This window comes from Lactuca saligna, chromosome 5 (genome assembly GCF_052625555.1).
Source record: "Lactuca saligna cultivar CGN05327 chromosome 5, ASM5262555v1, whole genome shotgun sequence".
NCBI lineage: Eukaryota > Viridiplantae > Streptophyta > Magnoliopsida > Asterales > Asteraceae > Lactuca > Lactuca saligna.
In genome coordinates this window covers 263,245,091-263,261,041 of record NC_136421.1, presented here as the reverse complement: position 1 = coordinate 263,261,041, position 15,951 = coordinate 263,245,091, and the positions used below count along the sequence as shown (strand labels likewise).

Genomic DNA, 15,951 nt, shown 5'->3' with positions numbered 1-15,951 from the left:
AAACTAAAATCCCAATGCTTAAAATCTGAAAAATAATAATAATAATAATAAATAAAATATGATGTCATTGTGGATGCTTGAAGGCTATGATCGAAGTTATGTGGATTTCCAAATGTAAGGACACCATAAATCTGTGAAGGGCATTTCGATCTTTTGACAGTAAAGATGACAGTTTGGCCACCGTATCAATTGCTTTGCTTGGAATTGTGGTTTTTCGCTTCATAAGTTAAAATACAAGTGTTAAAGTTAGAATTAGATCAAACAAACTCTTTGGATTCCATTCCTATTTTGAAACATGGTGTTGTAAATGGTTACAGTTTTCAAATCCAATAGTAGGTAGAACTTATTAGACGGTCCATGGAATCTAGTAAGTTTTTATATCCATTTCTTTTATTGATATTGTTTTTTTATCTTTTTTATTTCTTTTGCGTTGCATCAAAATTTGATTTTGTTTGATTGTATTTACTTGATGTAATCCAGTCAAACAAAACACCCATGATTTTTAATCCAAACTTAACATTTAAGTTTGAAATTCATTTCAAACCCGCGCTAATGGCTCAGGTGGTTTTTACTAGTTGAGATTAAATTCTTGACAAGATTCATAGACCAACAAATAATATGTAGCTTCAAAGCCTATAAAACGGTGACATGCTTGTTTTAGTATTGTTATTCAACAGCTGAATTTTATAAAATCTTTTTTGAAACTATAAAACATTGCAAAGAACTTACAGTCGATATTTTATTTTAGGGTTTAAATCATTTTTAGTCATAGAATTTTTCTGGATGTTTTATTTTGGTAATTATATTTTGTTTAAACTATAATTGATCATTGAACTTGTTTATTTTAGTTCATTTTAATCTCTCTAACCGGTGATAGCCGGTGTATAACAACGAACGACATTGTCCAAGTTATATTAGTCATTGAATTTTTTTGGTATGTTTTATTTTAATCGTTATACATTTTTTAAGCTACCATTAGTCACTGAAATTGTTTATTTTTTTGTTTTAGTCAATCTAATTTTCTATTATCATTCATAAAAAATTTTAAAAAAAAACTACTATTTTTTTTTTCTTTTTTTCTACAACTAAACTAGTTAAATCAATTATTTTAGAGTACGGATAGTCCTTGTGATTTAGGGGTCCTCCATGTTTGGTTCTTACTTTTTTACTCCAACGATCCAATAGCTTTAAAAATATTATATTGTCCTTATCCACTTCATTGCTTCTGTCGCCATCAGAGACACACTCAATCACCGTCTATAATTACTAATTAGTTTCACTTTGGGTGACCCTGTGGGAAGTCGTTGTATCAGGTCGTCCAAAGCAAACAATATCTTGGTAAGTGCGGATCAATTGAAAACACGAACATGTCAATGTCTTCTTCCAGGAGCTCGAATCACGAGACATGATCTTCATTCAAAGCACAAGGACTGTGTTTTGTATGAAGCAACCGAAAATACAAACAAGTTAAACTAAAGAGAATATGAGTAAGAGGTTTGATGGTTGCCTTAATTTTATGAGAAGTAGAAAGTGAAACTAATTATCAATGATGATTGGGTGCATGGGTGTAGTTCAAAATAATCTTTTTAAAGTTATGGGAATCGTCTGAGTTAAGGATTAAAGACACACGATACCCTAAATCATAGAGATCATTTGTATAATTCACTCTAAATTAATTTATGTAACAAGTTTATTTGTGGAGAAAAAGAAAAAACAAAGTAGTAGTTTTTATATATTTTTTTTTATAAATGGTAATGATAAAATAGAGTGACAAATGAAAATTTTAAACAAATCCAGTAACTAGTGATAGCTTGAAAAAAATAACAAAACATCCGAAAAAAGTTCAATCGACTAATTATAATATTGAAAAAATTGTTTCATGTTATAAACCCGGTATCACCGGTTATAATGATAAAATAAATTAGTGACCACTTATATTTTAAACAAAATATAATAACTAAAATATAACGCTCAAAAAAATGCGTAACTAAAAATGATCTCAAGCTAACCAATCAATCCAATTTAATCTTAAAAAATTACATAAAATTCTATATCTCCACAATACCCAAAATTAGTCAAAAACACGACTTTCCAAACAAGACTCACGCTATGTATGTCCAAACCTCTCCTAGCTCTAATTTTAAGCCAATGGAAGGCAAGAACCTTGTGAACTTTCAATGAAGTTGACAAAGCTTGATCCAGATTGCAAAAGCACCGAGGATAGGAAAGGCAACAAATGGTCAATAAACTCGACGCTAACATAATATCCTTTCACTCATATCTAGGATAAAAATATATATATACATCGATCGTAAATTATCTAATAGGTGGTTAAAATATTTTTGCATTATGTTATTTAATTTATCGACTTGCGAACTTTCAATGAAGTTCAGAAAGCAAACTAACAATTTGTTAACATAAAAAAAAATAATATGAAGATGAAGATCACGATCAGGTCTTTACCCAGCAGCACCCAATTACAAGACACATAAGGGTTGAGCACGTGTAATACATTCCTGCCACGTAACCACAACGTGGCAAATATGGGTTTATTATCCTTTACAACTCCAACTATAATTAAAGAGTACTGGCAAGAAAGGCAAAAAGTAACAAGGTAGAAGTCAAAATGTCAGGAGCCCAAGGAACTCTGCCGCCGGGAAGCACGACGGCGACTACGTACCATTCTGTGCCGGGAGGAGAGAACCAGAGTCGAATGGATATTCACTCGAAAGAGGACGAGGGTAAGGTTCAGATTGACAAACTACAGGACAAGGTGGAAGATTGTGCCGGACGTGGTGGCCCCATTTTCGGTGATGCCGTTTCAGCCACCGTTGAAGCTCAAGAACAAGGCCGTCCAGACAAACCAGACCCTGGCGTTACCGGCACCGGATAGATTACTATACTACTACTGATCATCTAAATAAATTGTAGTCTCTTGCGTAGTCTGTGTGTTTTTGTTTTTAGTTAGTGTTATGTAAAGTTAAATGTTACAAGTTTACATGAATGGACGTTTATACGTAATGTTAAACAAGTAAAAAAAACCCGCCCTACGCCTTGGGTTTAAATGAAATTTAGCTATTGAAAATCATAATGTTAAATGTGTATACATATGGACATCAGGACATGTCAGTGTATACATGCAGTACTATACGTAGTTTTTTAGTTTGGACAAATGATATCTAGTTGATTAATTGCGGCTATTCCGTTTGGATTTCTGAGAGAGTGATCGACCTGAAGGAAGGAATCCTTATTATTACCAAATGTTATTATGGTATGGATTTGAGTAGACATACGATAATAGAGCAATGATAGTTTGGGATTGTAGTGTAGCTCGGTACACCAAAACTTTTGGTGAATGGTATGTAAGGTGCATCATGTCGAGTTATCCAAAAATGAACGCCAAGAGACGATAAACTTCTCTAGGATACTCCAAATGCTGTTTAAATTGCCAAATGTTATTTATATGTTTAAAATGAACAGAAAATGTAATCGTTACATATACCGACCTATTATTGTTGTTGCAAATTAAAAATAAAATGTTATCTTTTTATTTTTATTAAATAAACATAAACGAACTCATATCTAGGCAATTGTGTCGGGTGCAGGTTGGCGGATCAAAATATGTCAATCCAAACACAACCAATTTAAATATACAGGTCACGAGTTGGCGGGTTTGAAATATATAAACTCAACTCGCCAACTCATTTATTTATATGGGTTCGGTTGGGTTCGTGGGTTAGATTTGGGTTTGTTGGTCAGATTCCATAAATAAAATTGACAAGAATAAATTATTGATGGTTGATGCAAATATATACGAATTTTAGACACTTAACTACTTAAGTCTTAAATATCCAAATGAAAATTTAAAATGTTCAAACTAAACATTAATACAAGCATATATAACACTTATTATATAATATTTATTAAATATTGATACCTGATACATAAATACATTTAAAAATTATATATATATATATATATATAAACAGGTTGACAGATCAACCCGTTTATTTTTTTAGAAACTCATATAACCATATATCATATAACCATATATGACTCGTTTAATAAATGGTTTGACGGGTTGAAAAACTCAACCCAAACTCATTTATTTCGTATCGTGTTGCAGATCGTGTCGAGAATTATCAGCACTACTCGTATCCTTTATGTTATCATTTATTCAGTTTTATGTATTATTGAGTCATTATTAAGGATAAGCTTTTGAACCTAACCGAACCCATTTGGAACCGGATCGAGTTTGGCATATTGCAAGAACCGATACTCAGATTGTTGGTGCGGATGCCCGGTCATCCAGCTATATTTCCAATTTGGAACCGGTTTCCAACAATGTACTTCAAAATATGGAGTGGTGTTGGTTTGCATTCTTATAGCAAAACACTTCCAAATAGGGATAGGAGTAGCAAATATGCTACCGATTTTAGTTTTTTGTGATGAGATGCTTTTTAAGCCGGTGAAATCAAAAAAATTTTACTTCATTTTCTTTTTAAAAAAAGAAAACGTAAGTAGTTACAAATAGTTCATTTATCATTTTTCAAAACCAAAAACATCAATCTTCTCTAAATAGTGTCTAAACCATATTTAGGCTTCAAAAAGAATTTGACAATTTTTTATTTATTTTGAAAATGTGCACAATCAGCAGTTATATGGACGGCTGATGAGTATAATCAACAGTCATAACTACTGATTGTGAGCATCGGTAGTTCATATGACTGATTATTGTGCATAATTCACATTCCAAAAAAAACAAATCTTTTTTTAGCCTAATGTGGTTTAGACACACCATTTAGAGAAGATTAGTGTTTTTGGTTTTGAAAAATGATGACTTGATTATGAGTTCACAAGTTTTCACATATATTTTGGTTCACAAAAAAAAACCCAGATATATATATATATATATATATATATATATATATATATATATATATATATATATATATATATATATATATATATATATATATATATATATATATATATATATATATATATATATATATATAGGCGAGGCTAGCTTGCCGGCAAAAGGTGATTGTCTTTTGTTTGATGAGAACAAGAAGGGCAATTGACTGCAGGCCTCTTGGGTGGGGGCAACCGAAGGAAGATAGCACGGGGCAAAGCAAAGGGCAGAGCTTCGAGTGACGTGTGTGTGTACACACACATGATAAATTTAAAACATAAAACTGAACTCCTAATCATTCAAAAGGGTAGAGCTTCGAGTGACTTGTGTGTGACACACCCACAATAAATTTAAAACCTAAAACTAAACTCCTAATCACAAATGTTTTGCCCCAATATTCACCTTCATCACTCGTGGCTCTTCCACATCTTGCGACAAACCTTCTTCAGTAGCCCTAAGAAGTGCCAACTCGTTTGTCATATCTTCTCCATTGTGTCACTATTTCTCCTCCCTAGCACGGCTCTAAAGAGAAGGGAATGGGCGCAAGTGCCCCTAATGATCAAATATATTTTGTAGAGAATGAACTGAAAAAATCATATCATTTAAACAAATAAAAAGCTTAGTACCCCCCAACTGCTCAACCACATAAAACGCAAAACGCAGCTGAAGATCATTTATCCGACTATGTGTGAGCTTAAATGATCCAAACCAAAGACAAAAGACAGGTTGTGCTCTTTCTTTTGAGGCTGAACTCTTTTTCTCAGTTGCTTTAATCGTATTGTGTATTTGTGTAGTGTGTTCATATATATAAACTAAGTCAAAGACTATTAAGGCTACGATTATTATAAGAGAATGGCCATACCAACAATAAAAGTTTTCATGTCCCCTATCTTTTGGTTATTACTATTAGCCTATACAAAGGCTATGTTTGTTTATAAATTGGGATATCTATTTATTTTGGTTTATCAACACAACGATTATAGATTTTTATGGTTATTATTTATTTTAGGCACAATATTAAAGTTTTTTAATAAAAAAAAAATGTGAAATAACTTCTTTGTTGTATGATCATGAGCGATCAATTTCTTAAAGATTTTTTCATTTCGTATATTCAGAAATATGTATTATTGACACTTTGAGCCGATCTGATCACATCGTTGACTCAATTATGTGGCCCGACCCTATCATATTGTTGACCGCTAGTTCCTCCTATAATGGGAATTTCTGGATCCCCCAAGTCATAACGCCAACATCCCTTACCATAACGGCGGAGGGGTGGTGTTCCGAAGTTATAACGTCATTTTGGCAATGTTGACAGCAACAACATTTTGGAGGCCCATACCCAAGAGTCTTAATTTTCACTTTTCATATAACAATGTACTGTTGTACTTCATTGGTGTTGGATTTTTGTCCCATTAGACACCTATCGTGTCCATCTCATATCCAACCATCATAGACTTTTAGAATTATTAAGAAAGCTCGAGTTAAACTATATGTTGCTATAAGGTGGAGAAGGTACACTTCAGTTTATGCTGTCCCTTCCCTTATTGGATGTTTTTACCTTTGAGATGGTAGTCATAGCTTAAAATAGCAACATACAACAAAATGTGATAGTTTGATACAATTCAATCAATCTATATAGTTTAATACAATTCAAGTTTCAACCAAAGTAATTATCATCAATTTCTCCATTGCCCACTACCTCGTTGCCTTGTTATCAACATTGTTTAAAGTTTCCTTAATCTCTATATAAAACACAAAACAAAAAGCCTGTTAGCATTAAATAAAATATAAAATATGTATCAAAATAAAACAAGAAGTGAAAATATAATTAACCAAAGCTATATCATCGTCATTCAAGATGTTGGGGTATGTTGTCTATAATCTAGTCTTTCTAACCCATTTTTGGCACACAACAAAGCTTCCACCATCACCATCAACAAGTTAGCACTATAGTCGATTAAAACTCTACGAATAGTGTTAAATGTGGACCCGGATGCCACAGTTGAGATTTGTATCCCCAAAGTCTATTAACAAATAAACTATTGCAAAATGTAACGACATTAATTATAAAAGAAATAAACATTTAAAAATAACTAGTACCTTTTGTCGTCCGAGCAACTATCAGGAACCTTAAACCCGTTAAGTTTCCATCAACCAAGTGTATCAAAAAAAAGTTTGTTCTTCACCGGCGGCTCTTCTAAATAACTTCTTAATTCATTGTCCATCGTGTCCGAGTTTCCACCTCTCGTATTAAAGAAGTTGCACAAAAGAAAATTGTTATCACCGTCACAATCAACAACTTGTTGAGAAGACCTGCATGTGTGACATTTTTCCAAGTAGGTCTTAAGAAATTTCTAAATCTTCATCTCAACCTCAAGATGCATTTGAAGTGCTTTCAAGTCTATGGTCAACTTTCACAACTTATCATATTTGTACCTTGATCATTTCTTTAAAAATATATAACAATAAGTTGGACTTCGTGATAAGATCTAACAAAACCGCAAAGTACACAAAATCATTCAACTTTTCTTAATCACCCTAATCTTTGTCACATTTTTCCTTCATTTCGGCTATCAATTGATCAAGGTCGACTTTGGTTAACCATTTTCTTAGATGTATCTCTACATCTAAGGTTTTTGCAGGTAAAAAGATGGACTAAAGGTTTTGTTTAAGCCGAAACGTTCTCTATTTTCATCTTAAAAACATGTAAATTGGTGTTTGTAGTACATTTGACTACAAAAACTCCTTTTTTGGTTACATACCGAATCACTAAAAACCTCGAAAGACAACATATCAATATTGAGTTTTTTTTTCTGTTTCAGTAACTTATCATTTTTTATATATTGAAGTTCAATTGTTTTTTTATTTTTGAATTTTGATAGAAAAGTCATACGAGAAGGATCTTCTAGAAAGAGTAACGAAGCATTTGGACTTTGAGACGATATAAGAGATGGTGGATTTCTTTAAAAAGTTTAAGACGAAAACGGAGAACGTTTTGGTTTCAACAAAACCTTTGATCCATCTCTTTACTCGTGAAATCTTAAATGCGGAGCTACATCTAAGAAAATGGTCAACCAAAGTCAACTTTGTTCATTTGATAGTTGAAATGAAGGAAAATACAACAAATATTATGGTGACTACAAAAAGATGAATGATCTTGTGTACTTTGTGATTTTGCTAGATCCTACCATGAAGTCCAAATTATATATATATATATATATATATATATATATATATATATATATATATATATATAGAGAGAGAGAGAGAGAGATGATTGGGTACTAGTATGATAAGTTGTCAAAATCGATCATAGACTGAAAGCACTTCAAATGTTTTGTGAGGTTGAAGATTGAGAAATTTTTAAGACCTATTTGGAAAAATGCGATATGGACGGGTCTTCTCAACAAGTCGTTGATTGTAATGGTGATAACGACTTTTTGGCTACTTCCTTAATACGAGAGGTGGCAACTCAGATACGATGGACAATGAATTAAGAAATTATTTGGAAGAGCCGCCTGCAACGTACAACAAAATTTTAATACCTTCGATTGATGGAAACTTAACAGGTTAAGGTTCCCAATAGTTGCTCGAATTGCGAAAGATATTGACTTCTTTTTTTAAATATTTCATATTTCATTTATAAACTAATATAGTTACATTTTGCAATAATTTATTTGTTATGTACCCAAAACGGGTTAGAAAGTGTAGAAATCTTGTAAAAGACAACATAGACGACATCTTAAATGACGATGATTAGAAATCCTATAAAAGACAACATGGATGCGGTCTTAAATGACAATAATGTAGCTTTGGGTAACATTATTTTCAGTTCGTATTATATTTTGATACGATTTATACATTTTATTAAATACTAATAACTTTTATGCTTTGTGTTTTATATAGAGATCGAAGAAGCTTTAAACAAAGTCGATGACTATGCAATGGGGAAGAGGGCAATGGAGAGATGATATATACTTTGGTTGAAAATTGAATTGTATTAAACTATTTGGATTGGTTGCATTTGTATTAAACTATTTAGATTGGTTGAATTGTATCAAACTATATGACATTTTGTAGTATGTTATGAATTCCATCTCCGGGGCAAAATCGTCCAATGAAGGAAATGATGGCATAAACTGATGTGAATAGATGGTAAAGTGGATGTAGCTATAAGATGTACCTTCTCGACCCTATAACAACATATAGTTTAAGTCCGAGTTTTCTTAATATTTCTTGAAGTCTATGATTGTTGGATGGGAGAGCATCTACAGCTTCTACAACTGATGGGACAAAAACTAACACCAGTAGCATAGTAGCAATCTGATGTCCCTATTTCAAAGTACATTGTTATTCAAAGTATGCAAACTAACACTAGTAGTAATCTGTAATCTGATGCCCCTATTTCAAAATACATTATTATTCAAAATACTATTATAAATTTTTATATCATTAACACTATTATAATATAATTTTAATAGCTGCACATTTTGACTTCAAAATTCAAATGTGGTAAAAGTGTAAAACAGGTAATAGGGGACAACCGGAGTACCGAAATCATGAAGTTCCTTCTGATTGTACAGCTAAAAATGCAAAATTTGCAAAACCATTATTCAAATGTGAATGTTAAGTTTTTTTAAAGTATGTACGCTTTGAAGCTGCTTAGTAAGTTTATAAAAATAATAGTAATAATAATAATGAAGAAGAAGAAGAATATTGGCAAAGACGTATGTAGGGAAACATGTTTGTACAAGGCACAAGATTTAGCATAACAATGTAAACTTACAGATCAACTTGTTGATGCAGTTGTGATTAAGAGCTTAAACAAGTAAAGTCAGTCTTGTTTTACTTTTTGGAAGAACCAAAACCTCCAAATCCCATCATAGCTGCAACATCAGGGTCCACCTCGATTTCCTCCTCCACTGCCTTCTCTTTCTGTTCAACAAAAACAACACAACACATCCTTCCTACATTACTATCATAATAATAATAATAATAATAATAATAATAATAATAATAATAATAATAATAATAATAATAATAATAATGAATAACTTTATTAAGTATTGGTGAAAATTATAATATTACCTTCTTTTCTTTTTTCCTTTCTCGCCTTTGACGCTTCTTTTCCTCCTCTTCTTGCTGTTGTTTTAAGATCCGGTCATCAAGATCTGTTTTTTATATAACAACTCATCAGGCTACCAACTCTTCACCAACTGGATCTGGGGAGGGTATTCACGTCTTTTTCGGAGGGACAGAATTGTAATTTTTAATTTTGTCTCTCATTTACATTTGTTACTAAACCATGATCCAATTTATTCATACCTTGCTCGGTGAAGGTTCCAGGATCTTTTCGCTTCTTCAGGTTTTCAAATCGCTGCTGAACCTGTGTTTTTCCAATAAAAAATGTGCCTCAAATTTCCTAAAATATAAACTTTTACATTTCCAACAATTTGGTGAACTGAATCAAGTTATAAAGAGAACCAAATGTGATACCTGAAATTGCTTTGATTATATTTAACTACTTGCCTGAGTATTTTTATGTTAGGCTCAATGCATGTGTGGATTTGTAAATTGTACCTGTTCAAGAGATGCACGTTCTACACGCATAGACATTCCCAAGGCTCTTTGATCTGTAGAAAAATAACAATACAGATATATAAAAAGAAAGTAAACCATAAATAATATAATATCTTGACATATGAATTTAACTACTTACGTTTCTTCCCATTGATATGGTCCAGATAGTTTGCAGAATCTTTCACTACACATTCACAAACAGAGCAGAAGTATCCAGCCTGAATTGAATCAAATTAAATCTTAGCATACCCATCAATTTTCATCATACTTTGAATTCTAAAACCTTTTTATTTGAATTCTATTTTCTTCAATTCAACACAAAAAAGAGTAAACAGAATGCCTGATTGATTATAAAGTTTATAGATTTACCTGCTGGCTAAGGGGTGCAATTGGAGTGACAACCTATCAAAGAAGAGAGGCATGAAGGAGTCAGAATAATATATGTTCAGTAGGAACCAAAAAAAAATATTATAATTTATAAGAAGCTTCATTAAAGCATAATAAATCAGCAGCGACCACAACTTTCAAGATGAGAGTTTTTGAAGGGTTCTAATCTTGTCACACAGAATAAAATGCACATGTATACTATATACAGATATGTAAATAGATATGTGTGATGATACAAATGTGTCAAGAAAAGTGGATAAAAACAATGATTAAAAAAAACGAGCATGAGACCTTGTTGTAAATCTGGAATACACATCAAATATTGATCTGTAAGGATCTCAGCAACTAAGAATTTTTTTTTTCTTTATTCTCTCTGTTTGGTGAATCACATTGATACTCTTCATAACTGACAACTTTTTTACAAGCAGAAGAATTACATTTCATTAATAAGCAAAATGCAGGAAAGTTTCAAAAACTTTTTATCATGGTAACATGTCATCAAATGTGGCCCCATTATAGATAGTCATAGTAATATGATTCTATTCCAACACATTTGGTTGTCAGTTCATTCTATTCTACATTGTTTATTGTAATGTAGTTCTTGTTTCCTGGTGTTGGTGGGGCCCCATGTTCTAACAAAGAGCATAGAGTTAAAGTTAATAAAACAATCAATCTTAAAATAACCAGGTAACACTAGCTCATATTTCATATCCATAATATTTAAATTCCTATGTTTTCCCTTTGAAAGGAACATGAACGCATATTGCTTTTAGTTGCTAAAGGCCATAAACTTGTAAGATCAAAGATACAAAAAGTCAAAAACACACTTGACTATCATTATCGAAATCTTGGGTGCCTCATTATTCAGAACCATAATTTCTGGATGACTCACAAACCCTCCATGTATAAATATAATTATATGAACAAAAGGTGAAAGGGATAACCTGAGTCTTCCCCAAGCGAGAGTTGAGATCCACTTCATAATCTCTATGCTTCAAAGGTTTCCTTTGCACTGGCGGACCTTTTGCTGCAATCAAAGTTGGATTGTATCTTCTCAAAAATCTTGATTAGCCAAAAAGAAGTTATATGTATGCATAGACAAATATGGAAGACACTAAGAGAGTTAGGTTGCAATGTGCAAAACAAGAATGTGGGAAAGGGGAGTATTTTTTTCTTTTCCGATCCAAAATGAAACGAACAAAATTTACATTTTTTTCAAACACACCAGCCTTATGTTCTATATCATAATAGAACTTTCTTCCTCAATCAAGTTTTAATGCGTAAAGCTATCAGATGTATTCTTTCTGGGAGAACAGATGACAGAAATTGAACTCTTTTTACTTACATTTGGAACGGCCTTCCAACTCCTGAAATACAAATGAAGACGACAAACCATCAGCAGAATCAAAGTGAAAATGCACAAAAGCAAACAAAATCAGCAAGTGGCGAATTAATAACCTTCTCTTCACGTTCACGAGCGCGTTGCAAATATTCTTCTTTGTCGAACTTCCTTCTGAAAGTGTTGTCAACTCCAGCAGTCTGCATACAGTGATTCAAGCTATTATCAAAACAAACCAAACAATTGAATAAACTAATTGTTACCAAAATCTGACAAAAATCTGATTAAATGAAGGGAGAGGGGAGCTTACATTGTTGGGCTGAGCCATGGCTTGGAATTAATTAGGGCTTAACGAACCAGGTGGTATTTCTCAGTCAATTGAAATCGATAGTGGATGTAAACTGATTCTGAAATCTTGGATTATGGCTGGATATTGCTTATTACGCACGAGAGAAGACGGGGAAGGTTTTTATTCAATTTGGGGCTAAACTTAAAACCCTAATTCGACTTGAGCTCACGAATGCCCTCTTCTCCCAGAAAAAAAAAAATAATAATAATAATAATAATAATAATAATAATAATAAGGGTTATGTTTGAAAATTAAATTAATGTTTTTTTGCAAATTTAGTAAGAATTGACATTTTCGTGAACATAGTCAAATCACAACGAACGAGAATTCGTTGTACTTTTGAGTCGTCTGTTGTGCGACTCATTAGATTAATATTTTTATGTTTTACGGAAAATGAAATTGAATAGTACAGTCCTGCAACTTGAGATTTTTCGCGAGAAGTCGGATCGAGAAGTCCGGGACACACACTATCCATTTGTCATTCTTCTTTTGGACCACCACCATGTTGGCTAGCCATCTTGGAAATTTTACCTCTTTAATCATCCTTGTCTTGAGAAGTTTTTCAACTTCTTCTTGAATGATTTTGTTTCTCTCAAGTGCAAATTTCCTTCTTGTTTGGTACATTAGAAGTTTTCGTTTGTCCAGGGAGTCAGCTTTGAGGATGTGGAAGATTTTTCGAAGGAATAGAGGGAACAGAGAAAGAATAAATGGTCAATTGTGTAGACATAATTTTCGAGAGTTTTTTTTTGAAAGAGCTAATTTTCGAGAGTTATAAACACCATGACCCCACGGTGGGCACCAAATTGTTTTAGTCAAAAATCGATTAAATGAATATCAACCAAAGTAAATGAAAGGCTTTGGTATTGTAGTTGAAGTGATTAACAAAATTGCACAAGTGGTTTACAAGGAAAACACTTAATCCTTGTTAGGATTTCCGATACAAAACCTTGGGAGGTGAAAATGATCACTTGTCTTGTTTAATTGTATTGAATATTGATTGAAACGTAAATTACAGAAATGGAAGTATGAAAATAGGTACAGGTGTTGCAGTAAGTCTAGTTGTGTGTAATGTTACAGTACATGTGTTTTTATAGTTTGATCTAAGTAACTAACAATTTGATATTCCCGGGATCCTCTTGAATAAATATAACATGTTGGTTTGACTTGGTATTTCTAGGTCTCATATATGAACATACATTTATTGATGAACAAAGGTTCCTTTACTAATTTATATGGCGAATGGAATTGAGGATCTTTTGATAATGCTAAAATTGTTAGCTTTATTATTATCGTATAAAATAACTTGTAATCTGTTTGGTTTTAAAGTCCATATTTATTTTTGAACATATGTTCATATATGAACATAGATTGAAAAAAAATGGATAATGGAATGATTTCAAAAGCAGTTGATCAATTTCATTAGCCAATCATCATCACAAATTTGAAGGGTTTTGGCAATTTTAAGAGATTTTGTCGATCGATTAACATACGATTTCAACGACACAACACAATAGATTTTTAAATTTTATTTTAATTTTGCATAATCAATGTAAATTTGTTCAGTTACAACTACTTACTGTGGTGTAAACTATCATATCATTTTGTTCTAAATCTAATATAATGATCACGAAGTGGTCATGTGATTAGATGATGTTATTTGGCTATGCATTGAACCAACCATATATATATATATATATATATATATATATATATATATATATATATATATATATATATATATACTACTTTATTATGCATATATAATAGAGAGTCCTATGATTTTTAAGACCATAGTCTTAAAATAAAGAGACTTAATCTTAACTTTTGAATTTAATTTGAATGGTGTAGATAGTGATCCATGTAAACAAGAAGCAATAAATTAAAATAAAATGATGAAAAATATATTCATTTTAGTTATGTCACATTTGACTATATCTATCTATCTATCTATATATCTATCTATATATTTTATAAAGCAAACATTTTTCATTGAATATTATGCATTTGAAACTCTCAATACTATACAACTTATAAAATTTAATTTATGATTAATTGAAATGTTGATTTGCAACTCCCAAAACACTTTAAATCATCTTATTTAATTGATAGGTTAAATGAAATATTTAACATATACAAGAACATTGTAGCTTGCATATTGCATGTATGTCTAACACAAAATAATAGATTATTTGTAACACCGTAAATTTTCAAACCAAATTTTTCATTTTCAAACACCATAAAACACATGTCACGTTTTCTCAAAAATCTCAAGTATCAAATATCAATACGTATTTCAAAAATTATTTATCACAAATCCAAGATCCACAAAAAATATAACTTCAGCTCAAGTGTGTGTACAATCAAGCTAGTGCCTTCCCACGATCATCGGAAGTACCTGAAATACATAACACATAACATGGTAAGCACGAAGTTTAGTGAGTTCCCAAAAATACCACACACAGCTCACTAGCCACTTGAGGCTATAACTCGGTAAGACCATCTGGTTAATGTGTCTCGGTGATGTAACAGCCCGAAATTCAGGTAAGCCTTATGACCCTTCTACTTTGAGAGATGGCAAGTTGAGTTCCTTAAAGTTATATGTGGATTTGTGAGTATGTTGGGCATCAAGAAACGTACGTCGCACGTACTAAAGCGCTTAATTTGGATGCGGACTCGCCCGGGTACACTGGGCGTACCCAGGGTTATGTTGGGCGTAATGTGTCCAGGTGCAAACCTTAAATTCTGGCTTGTGCACTATAAAAGGAACGTTTAGTCCCTTGCCCTAGCCACCATACCCCCTTGAGTGAGCCCTTAGAGTGCATAAATTCGTGTATAAGCTTGTGTGTGTGTGTTCTTGAGCTTGAAGGTACCTTTTGAGGTGAAGAAGGAGAAGAGGAAGCCATTGTTGGAGCTAGAGGGGGAAGAGAAAGAGTAGATCCGAGTTCTACAGTGGTTGGAGATCCCTTTTGAGGTAAAAAGCTTCAAGCTTTGCATCTTTTCTGTTCATGCTTTTTAGAGAGAAGTTTTATGGTTTTTGGTCCCCAAGTTCATAGCTTTTTGAGTGGTTTAGCTCTTAGAAGTCGAGATCTGTCCCATACTAGCTCATTTAGTGTTGTTATGTGATAAAAATCCAGTCTTGGTTGTTAAAAGTTGTTCATGCATGAGATATGGACCTTTTAAGGTTTGAAATATAGTGTGTTGGGTGTTTGTGACTTCCACAACCATGCAAAGGCTTAAAGTCACCAACTTTATGGATTAAGTCATGTTAGAGGAGTCAGATCTGGATTTTGGACGCAAGACTTAAACGATTAAGACCTGAATAAAGAGGAGGAGAAAATTGGGAGTTACGTTGGGCGTAATCCCAATACGCGCGGCGTA

At 32.4% G+C, this 15,951-nt stretch overlaps 2 protein-coding genes across 6 annotated transcripts; one reads left to right on the top strand and one right to left on the bottom strand.

Annotated features, from left to right (window-relative positions):
• The first annotated feature begins 2,621 nt into the window (after window positions 1-2,621).
• Window positions 2,622-2,958, top strand: LOC145044955 (seed maturation protein). Its single transcript, XM_078993316.1, has one exon. It carries the CDS (start codon window positions 2,627-2,629, stop codon window positions 2,891-2,893), a length of 267 nt encoding a protein of 88 aa, XP_078849442.1. The 5' UTR covers window positions 2,622-2,626; the 3' UTR covers window positions 2,894-2,958.
• A 3,439-nt stretch (window positions 2,959-6,397) lies between these two features.
• Window positions 6,398-12,756, bottom strand: LOC145047660 (C2H2 and C2HC zinc fingers superfamily protein). 5 transcript variants are annotated; one of them, XM_078995990.1, is made up of 13 exons: window positions 12,535-12,756; window positions 12,344-12,424; window positions 12,231-12,252; window positions 11,830-11,912; window positions 10,868-10,900; window positions 10,638-10,716; window positions 10,499-10,551; window positions 10,244-10,304; window positions 10,007-10,089; window positions 9,705-9,853; window positions 8,289-8,436; window positions 7,019-7,231; window positions 6,398-6,660 (listed from the first exon to the last, which is right to left on the bottom strand). In XM_078995990.1, exons 1-10 carry the CDS (start codon window positions 12,550-12,552, stop codon window positions 9,764-9,766), a joined length of 603 nt encoding a protein of 200 aa, XP_078852116.1. In that variant the 5' UTR covers window positions 12,553-12,756; the 3' UTR covers window positions 6,398-6,660; window positions 7,019-7,231; window positions 8,289-8,436; window positions 9,705-9,763. The 5 variants fall into 5 exon arrangements, with proteins under 5 accessions (XP_078852116.1, XP_078852118.1, XP_078852119.1 ...); XM_078995992.1 differs by lacking the exons at window positions 7,019-7,231; window positions 8,289-8,436 and adding an exon at window positions 9,102-9,250; XM_078995993.1 differs by lacking the exons at window positions 7,019-7,231; window positions 8,289-8,436 and adding an exon at window positions 9,102-9,241.
• Window positions 12,757-15,951: the final 3,195 nt, after the last annotated feature.